This window comes from Populus euphratica, unplaced genomic scaffold (assembly GCF_000495115.2).
Source record: "Populus euphratica unplaced genomic scaffold, PopEup_1.0 scaffold954.1, whole genome shotgun sequence".
NCBI lineage: Eukaryota > Viridiplantae > Streptophyta > Magnoliopsida > Malpighiales > Salicaceae > Populus > Populus euphratica.
The window spans coordinates 23,717-33,073 of NW_011500367.1; the positions used below are offsets into that span (position 1 = coordinate 23,717).

Below are 9,357 nucleotides of genomic sequence, written 5' to 3' on the forward strand. Positions count from 1 at the left end.
CATAAAGACAACTGATTTAGCAAAAAACAATTCTAGATGCTGCGTATATAACCTCTTTTCATGCCTGTCAATTTAGAATGGAAAACCTATTATTTCCAAAACAATTGGCTGCTGTTTCTGAATGCAACCATTAGTATCAAGCACATCCAACTGGCTCCACTCCAGTACTAAGAAACGTTTAATGATTTTGTAAGGAAAAAATCAATACTAAATTTGCTCTTACCTTCAAAACTCTCATCATTTATGGAAACTGCCACGGCTTCATTTGACAGGGGAGTTGGATTTGCAACTTGTAGGTTTAATTGCAATTTCCCTCCGGGAGATAGACAAGAATTCCCCCCAGCACTTCCACTTGAAAAACCTGCAGAAACTTTAGCGTAACATCAGTTTCTACATTTCTTGATGCAGTGTAAGTAAGAATAGCCACCAATAGATTGATTTATCATAACAAGCTTCATGACTACAAGTATATTAACAAAAAAAATAAATTATAACAATCAAATGTTATTATGCAAGTATTCATTCTTAATCAAACATTAATTTACAAGGTAATTTCATTTCATTAAATAAGTAACCTAAAAAAGTCTTTAAAATATCTGATACAGTGCAATTAAAGCACAAGGAAATATAAAAAAGGGAAGAAATGAAGCGTTACAAAGAAACAAAAGGGATTCAATTACCATAAAGGGCTGGAGACGAGGGAGAAGTGGTTATAGGTGAGCTTAGCTGCGTTGTTTTGAGCTTTCTTATAGGAAGAAGAGGGGGAAGGAGAGTACAACAGGGCAGTGTTGATGGTGACGTGGCAAAAAAGAGAGGGCTGTGATCTTGTTCCAGTTTAGCGACTTCAGATGTAGGGAACTCCCATCCTATGATTCTGGTTTATAGTTAGTGAATGAATTAAAATGGCTACACAGAGTAGGTTATTGTTAATTAAGAGGAAACATGAAAGAAGAGAAAATGGGGAACAAAAGCCTTGTTTCAAGTGGAGTGCCATCATGCTCCTTTGCTAAACAGGCTATCAAACCCCAATATGACCATTTTTAGGACCCAATTACAGTTTATAATTTATTATGCACCTCACAAATATGGTTATAGCAATAAGTCGAATGTTTCCATAAAGTTTTGTTTAGAAAGAGAGAGAATCACAGACACTTGCGGGTATCTGAAACCTGTGAGCTAGACTATGTGTGGACTACAAACACCATGGACCCAACCAGGATATCTGCGAGTTAGGCACTCATGTGTGTCCATAGCATTTCCTTAAAATAGATCCTGTTAGAAAAATGCATGGCAGCAGCTCCAGGAAGATCATAAGAGAGGGAACACTGGTAAAAATTAAGTTGACTACGAACAGTTTTTTTTTTTTTAAAGCAGGTTGGTCATGTAGGTTATTTTTTTACACCATAAAGACAACTGATTTAGCAAAAAAAATTCTAGATGCTGTGTATATATCCTGTTTTCATGCCTCTCAATTCAGAATGGAAAACCTATTATTTCCATAACAATTGGTTGGTGTTTTTGAATGCAACCATCAGTATCAAGCACATCCATCTGACTCCACCCCAGCACTAAGAAACGTTTAACGATTTTGTAAGGAAAAAATCAATACTAAATTTGCTCTCACCTTCAAAACTCTCATCATTTATGGCAACTGCCACGGCTTCATTTGAAAGGGGAGTTGGACTTGCATCTTGTAAGTTTAGTTGCAATTTCCCTCTGGGAGATAGACGAGTATTCGCCCCAGCACTTCCACTCGGGCAACCTACAGAAACTTCAGCATAACATCAGTTTCTTCATTTCTTGATGCAGTGTAAATAAGCGTAGGCACCACTAGAATGATTTATCATAAAAAGCTTTATGATTACAGGCATCATTCAATACATTCTATTAACAATCAAACACTATTATGCAAGCATTCATTCTTAATCAAACATTAATTTACAAAGTAATTTCATTTCATTAAAATAAGTAACCTAAAAAAGTCTTTAAAATATCTGATACAACGCAATTAAAGCACAAGGAAATATAAAAAAGAGAAGAAATGAAGCATTACAAAGAAACAAATGGGATTCAATTACCATAAAGGGCGGGAGAGGAGGGAGAAGTGGTTATAGGTGAGCTTAGCAGCGTTGTTTTGAGCTTTCCTAGAGGAAGAAGAGGGAAAAGGAGAGGAAAAGAGGGCAGTGTTGATGGTGACGGTGGCAAAAAAGAGAGGGCTGTGATCTTGTCCTAGTTTAGTGCTTTACAGGTAGTGAACTCCCATCCTATGATTCTAGTTTATAGTTAGTGAATGAATTAAAGCAGCTACAGAGAGAAGGTTATTGACAATGAAGAGGGAATATGCAAGACAAACTAGGGGAGAAAAAAGTCGTTCCAAGTGTACTGCCATCATGCTCCATTGCCAAACAGTCTATCAGACCCCAATATGACCATTTTTGGGACCCAATTACTGTTTACAATTTGTTACGCATCCCTCATATATGGTTATAGCAAGAAATGGAATGTTTCCATAAAGTTTTGTATAGAATGAGAGAGAGCATCACGGACACTTGCGGGTATCTGAAACCTGTGAGCTAGGCTATGTGTTGACTACAAGCACCATGGAGACTACCAGGCTATCTGCGAATCAGGAGTTGGACACTCATGAGTGCCCATAGCATTTCCTTAAAAAAGATCCCATTAGAAAAATTGCATGGCAGCTGCACCAGGAAGAGGGAGCACTGGTAAAAATTAAGCTGACTACGAACAATTTTTATTTTTTTAAGCAAGTTGGTTATGTACGTTATCTTTTGACACCATAAAGACAACTGATTTAGCAAAAAAAATTCTAGATGCTGTGTATATAACCTCTTTTCATGCCTGTCAATTTAGAATGGAAACCTATTATTTCCAAAACAATTGGCTGCCGTTTTTGAATGCAACCATCAGTATCAAGCACATCCAACTGACTCCACTCGAGCACTAAGAAATGTTTAATGATTTTGTAAGGAAAAAATCAATACTAAATTTGCTCTTACCTTCAAAACTCTCATCATTTATGACAACTGCCACGGCTTCATTTGACAGGGGAGTTGGATTTGTATTTGACAGGGGAGTTGGATTTTCATGAGATTGACTAGTATTCTCCCCAGCACTTCCACCCGAACAGCCTGTAGAAACTTCAGCATAACATCAGTTTACTAATTTCTTGATGCAGTGTTAATAAGCATAAGCAACACTAGAATGATTTATCATAAAAAGCTTCATGATTACAGGCATCAATCAATCATTCAATACATTCTATTAACAAAACAACATGGAAATGATAATTAATTAATATAAATATCTATAAATTATAATAATTAAAGGTTATTATGCAAGCATTGATTCTTAATCAGACATTAATTCACGAAGGAATTTCATTACATTCAAAGAGACAAAATTACGAATTCAATTACCAGAAAGGGAGGAGGAGGAGGAGGAGGAGGAGATGAGAGAGAAGTGGTCATAGGCGAGTTTAGCAGCGTCGCTTTGAGCTTTCTTAGAGGAAGAAGAGGGAGAAGGAGAGGAAAAGGAGATGGCGTTGACGGTGACGGTGGCTGAAAAGAGAGGCTTGTGATCTTGTCCTTGCTTAGTGACTTGATAGGCAGGCAACTTCCATCCTCTCTGCTGGCACACTTCTTGAAGCTTTGATTTGTACATTGCAGGCGTCTCTCGCCTCCTGCTTCTTTTAAATGGCATCGGCCTTCGCCTTCGCCTTTCGCCTTCGCCTTTGCCTGTGAGTGATGCAGTTATATAGAACGCATCAACACACGTGTACGTGTTGTGCGACTTCTTGTCAGTTATTTAATTCCCTTACAAGGGAAGGTTTCTTTTTCTTTACTTTTTTTATTTTTATTTATTCTCATTCTTTTCTTTTCTCGTGATTTTCCAGGGAAAATGTCAAGAATCATCCTTGCTTGCATTTGCTCACAAACTAATGTCGGTCGCAATTCATTTTTCAGTTTAAATTTAATTTTTTTTATGTTTTTAAATTATTTTAATGTATTAATATTAAAAATAAATTTTAAAAATTAAAAAATATATTATTTTAATATATTTATAAACAAAAAAATACATTAAAAAATAATTACAATACTTTCAATCACCTTCTTAAGAAACATGAGATGCTAGAGGTATTTTTGTTTTTACTTGATTGTTTTATTTTTTTTATATTAGAACATTGTTTAATATTATGTTTAAAAAGTATTTTTGAAAAAAATTAAATTTTTTATGTTAAATTAGTATATTTTTAATATTTTTAAATTATTTTAATATGTTAATCTCAAAAAAATTTAAAAAATTAAAAAATATTATTAATATATTTTTTAAAATAAAAAATATTTTAAAAAATTGCCTAGTTAACTAATACACTATTATTTAATTATTTTTACTAATAATTATATTATACATCAAAAGAACTTGAGGCGGCAACTAGCAAATCAACTTCAAAGGTAAGGTGCTTCAAAGGCGAGGTGGAGACGAGGATGTGACATTGAAGGGACATCATTGGCTACTAAATAGCTGCAGCATCAATCTATTTGCATAACATCAAAAAGTTCACTTGACTGCACAAACTGGTAATGGCATTGATTTTCATCACAAGGTACGCTATGCAATTTGATGCCTTTCAAAGAATTGAAGGCATAAATAAAATACACTATGGAACAAGAGAGATAAAAAATAAAAATAAAAGGAAAGGGAAAAGAATTATTGTTAAGCTAATACCTTATAACGTCCGGTATTAGAGGCTAACTTGAACTTGAAGCAAATAATTTAATTTAAAATAATAAACAACAATAATTTAATTTAAAATATTATTAATAACAATATAAAAAATTAAATTAAAAAATGCAAAACTTTCATTAGAAATTTAAAGAGTCTCTTTAAGAGAAGGGTATTATTACATTCTGCAAATTCTATATATTATAATCAAAGATGGATATGATAGAATGAAAACAAATAACAGCAGCAGCTAGAATGAAGGATACTAATAGTTGCAGAACTATGGAAGGCTTGAAGACCAAAGAACATGTTAAACATATGATTCATGTTATTAAACTCAATTAGTTAGTTGGTTGAAATTAATTAGGAGCTAGAGATTTGAAAATAATAATTATTTGGATAATGCCATTGAAGTTCGAGTAACACACATGAATATGGATCAAGAGTAGGCCACTAGATAAATAAAAAGGAATTAAATAAGAAATAAGGTATATTAATCAAAGTTAAAATAAGCTATATATTTAGAAAAGAAATCAAAATTTAAAATAAATTTGAAAAAGTTTATAAATTTTTAAAAAATAATATTGAAAACTCTTTCTTCAATCCATCATCTTTTTATAGTAGATTTTTAAACCAAAACTGATGTAAGAATTAATTCTCACTATTATCGGCTTTAATTACCACTTATAAAACTAGAATTAAACCTTAATAATTTAGCTTTAGATTTGATTTTTTTTCTTGCAAAACAAAATACTTAAGAGGTTTAAAAAGAATTTTTGAAAAGAAAATTGATCAAATTTATGGACTGAAACTGAATAAAATAATAAGTTGGCAAAAATAAATTTTTAAAATCATAAAAAAACCTAAAGACCCTAGCTTGAGTCGAGCCAAGCACTTGCAAGTGGGCAAAACCCATATCAAATTACTTAGGTTTATTTATATCCTTACTACTTCCTCTTAAATAGACATCAAACAACCTTGTATATTTTCTATGTGTCATATAAGTTTTTGGGTTTTAATAAACATGTCCACCAAGAGTTTTTAGATCAATTTTTTATTCACTTATAATTTATTTTAATTATGTTAATATTTTTTATTAAAAAAATTTTATATAAAAATAATTTTCAACAAAGTCTTAGGTCTAAAAGTAGTGAAACTCACTTTAAATCTAAACTCAAACATGTTTATTATCTATATTTTATTAAAAAAACTCTCAATATTCCCTCACATAAATGAAATTATCTTATTAGTATAAAAGACTGAAATATATATAGAGATACAATGATTTGGGGGATCATTACATAAGAATGTCCTTATGAGTAATTTTTAGCTTTAAACCTTTCTTAATAAAATATTATTAAATGTACTCGGTTAAATAATGAATTTAATAAATTAAACTATTTAATTTTTTGTATAAACCAATATAATATCTTTCACATGGTTTTTTTCTAGATATTTTCTTTTATTTTTAACCATTGTGTTTATTTTAACATTAAACAATTCTTTGGATTCATGAGTACTTTAGGAAATTCATCATTTTATCAAACTTTTCAAAGAAATAATCATATTGATCATTTATATAGGTAATCTTTCATTAAAAATATTTTTCTATACTTCATATGGTATACTAAGATATGAAAATTATCAAAAACATAGCTCGCCCTATATCACTCTATAACTACTACATGTTTTATTATATGAGTAAACAAGAAATAATATTTTATGAGTTCTACCAAAAAAGTTATATGCTTTAGTTTTTCATTTTAATATAAATCTTAAAATCTTTGATAAATTAGGTATGGTTCCATTATTATTATTATTATTATTATAAAAAATTTAAATCTCATTTCTCTTGATGAATTATACAAAAGTTCTCTTAATAAAAAATTTAAATCTCATTTCTCTCGATGAATTATACAAAAGTTCTCTTAATAAACTTTTAGTTAGCAGTTCTAATATATCTTCTTTTTTAAATTTACATAATTAATAAAATAATTCAATTTAAAAGCAAGTGTGTACACATTACCTTGTGTCTTTGTAATTGCAGATTAGTCGTTGCAATTGAAACAATTTAATAACATTGGTTTTGGTCAATATGAAATATTTTTTAAGAAATTCTGAAATCATTTAGCTTCCTCTTTAGATTTTTTAACCACAATAAACTCCAATTTCATCATTTATCTTGTGATGGAGTTTACTTAAAGGATTTTCATGATATAATTCTGCCATTGAGTGTGAATATATATTAACTAGTAGATTTCAATTCCATAATAATAAATATTCTTGTAACGTCACTATATCCTTTTAGTACCGTTATGTAAATAATATAGCGTAGTCAATAGTCCAAAGCATATCTCAACTACTTGACTATTTCTTTTATTGCTTTTCAATGATTGATACTCTAATCATTGGTAATCGGATAAGTAATATCATGTCTTATACAATTCATGACATAAATTAGATTTTTTAATTATTTTGAAATATTCTAATTAATTTATTCTCTTATATCTATATTAAATAGATGTAAACTTATATCAGTTTTTATTTTGACAGTGCTATTAACACTTTTGAAAATTTATCGACAATTTTCTCGATATAATAAGATTGGAATAATATAAATTCATTAGATGCACTAGAATTTTTATTCCTGTTATAACATCTCCAACACCCAAATTTTTCATGTCATACTTATTAATTAATATTTTTTCAATATACTAATCATATGATCATTGCTACGTAACATTAGCATGTTTTCAATATAGAAATATATAATGACATAATTTATATCTATTTTTTATATAAATATATTTATCAATTTTATTAATTTGAAACTTATTTGACAATAAAACCTTGTCAATTTTTTTATGTTATTATTTAAGTAATTATTTTAAACCATATAACAACTTCACAAACTTATAGACTTTCTTTTCTTATTCATTATAATAAACCCATTGAGTTGTTCTATCTTTTTGTCAAGGTCACCATTTAAGAAAGATATTCTTACATCTATTTGATGTATTTCAAGTTTGTTGTTAGTTGTGATAGCTATCAATATTCAAATGAAAATTATTCATGATATCGATAAATAAGTGTCCAAATAATCCATACCTTCATGTTGTTTAAATCCTTTAACAATAAGTCTTACTTTAACAACATTCATTTCTTTTTTAACATCCATTTATGTTCTAATGGTTTATTTTCAAGTGAAAGATCCATTAGTTTCAATGTATGAATTATTTATAATTCATTCAATTTCACTATCAATTACCTTATTTTAATAAGAAGCTTTAGGATAAAACATTATCTTAAAACATGTTCGAGTTTCATTTTCTAACATGTATATTAAAAAATCAGGAATAATCATTTTGTTTTTTTTTTTACTCGTTTTAGGCTCAACTTCATCATCTTTCAATTGATGATGACTACTTAAGCTAGCTTTAATCGTTTTCTTCATTGAATTGTTTTCTTGCGCTTTTTTTTAATGAAAGCATATCTTGAAAAAATAAAATATCTATTGATTCTATTTTAGCATTAGGATGAGTATCCTTTGTTGCACCTGACATCACAATGATCTTTTAAAAAAATTCTAAAAATATGAAAAACAGATATCTAACATCTTATTCTTAAGGTAAAAGGTTTAGTTTAAGGAGTCGATACCTAGTATTATGGTTACTAGGAACTCTAACTAATCAACAAAGATTATATGGTCTGAGATTGGTTATACAAAAAGAAAAATATTATCACCCTTTATGTATTTTACTTAAGGTAGATTGTGATTAATACTTAAAAGTGCATTTTTATCAAGGTTTTATATCATGATTTTGCACTTGAAGTATCAATAACTCCTTATCTAAAGGATGTTTTATAATAACATATCTAATAATATAAGATACCTTTAATTTATGGTAAATGTTCATTTTAAATGCAGGCTTATCACATAAATGAAATGATTGATTGATGAGCTTAAGAAATGAAATTGAAAGGACAAAGGGATGGCCAAACTTAGAGAAGAGATGCTGATGCAGTCCAAACCAGAATACTGTTTGGTAATTGGATCATATCTAGAGCTGTAGATCTTGGATTTAGGTCTACTTTATATGGATAGAAAAGTAAAACATAGACCTATAACTTTCATATGGAGGTCTGATTTTAATAAGGTTGTTTTTAAGTCCAAATTGTAGTAACAATGAAGAGGTCCGAATATGTCCTACAACCTAAATACTGTTCAATGTCGAGCCTATATCTAGAGTTCTAAAAGTCCAAATGACCTCATTTTCTTTCTCTGAAGAGTTAAGATAATTTTCTAGAACTTTCATGTTTTCAAGTGGTTCTAATTCTAATATTATCAATGACGTTTTAGGCAGATAAGAGAAGATAAAGATTGTCACCAAGTCAAGAGTTAGCCACCCATTTATCAATTAGTCATTAAATCAATTGTTTCTAATTTTTTCCTATAAAAGAAGGTATTTGTCATGCATTTAGGCATCTTTATTTCCAGATCATAATCATGCTCTTGCTTTCTCTCTTTGTATTTTTTGTAATGTTTATGCTTTACTTTCATTAATATCAAGTTTATGCCTTTCATTTCCTTTCCTTTACTTAGTTAACTTTTAT

At 29.5% G+C, this 9,357-nt stretch overlaps 1 protein-coding gene and 1 long non-coding RNA gene across 2 annotated transcripts in view; one reads left to right on the forward strand and one right to left on the reverse strand.

Moving 5' to 3' along the window:
- LOC105114112 (uncharacterized) overlaps nucleotides 1–9,357 on the reverse strand; it is a 61,273-nt gene that overhangs the window by 11,779 nt on the left and 40,137 nt on the right. The window contains exons 5-8 of the mRNA XM_011010536.1: nucleotides 3,018–3,133; nucleotides 1,625–1,771; nucleotides 681–866; nucleotides 224–370 (exon numbers count right to left, since the gene is read on the reverse strand). Coding sequence (XP_011008838.1) covers nucleotides 224–370; nucleotides 681–866; nucleotides 1,625–1,771; nucleotides 3,018–3,133 — 596 coding nt within the window. The remainder of the gene's footprint in view (nucleotides 1–223; nucleotides 371–680; nucleotides 867–1,624; nucleotides 1,772–3,017; nucleotides 3,134–9,357) is intronic.
- On the forward strand, nucleotides 3,072–3,559 carry LOC105114111 (uncharacterized). Its single transcript, XR_840069.1, has 2 exons — nucleotides 3,072–3,151; nucleotides 3,455–3,559. It is a non-coding gene; the product is annotated as an uncharacterized LOC105114111 (long non-coding RNA).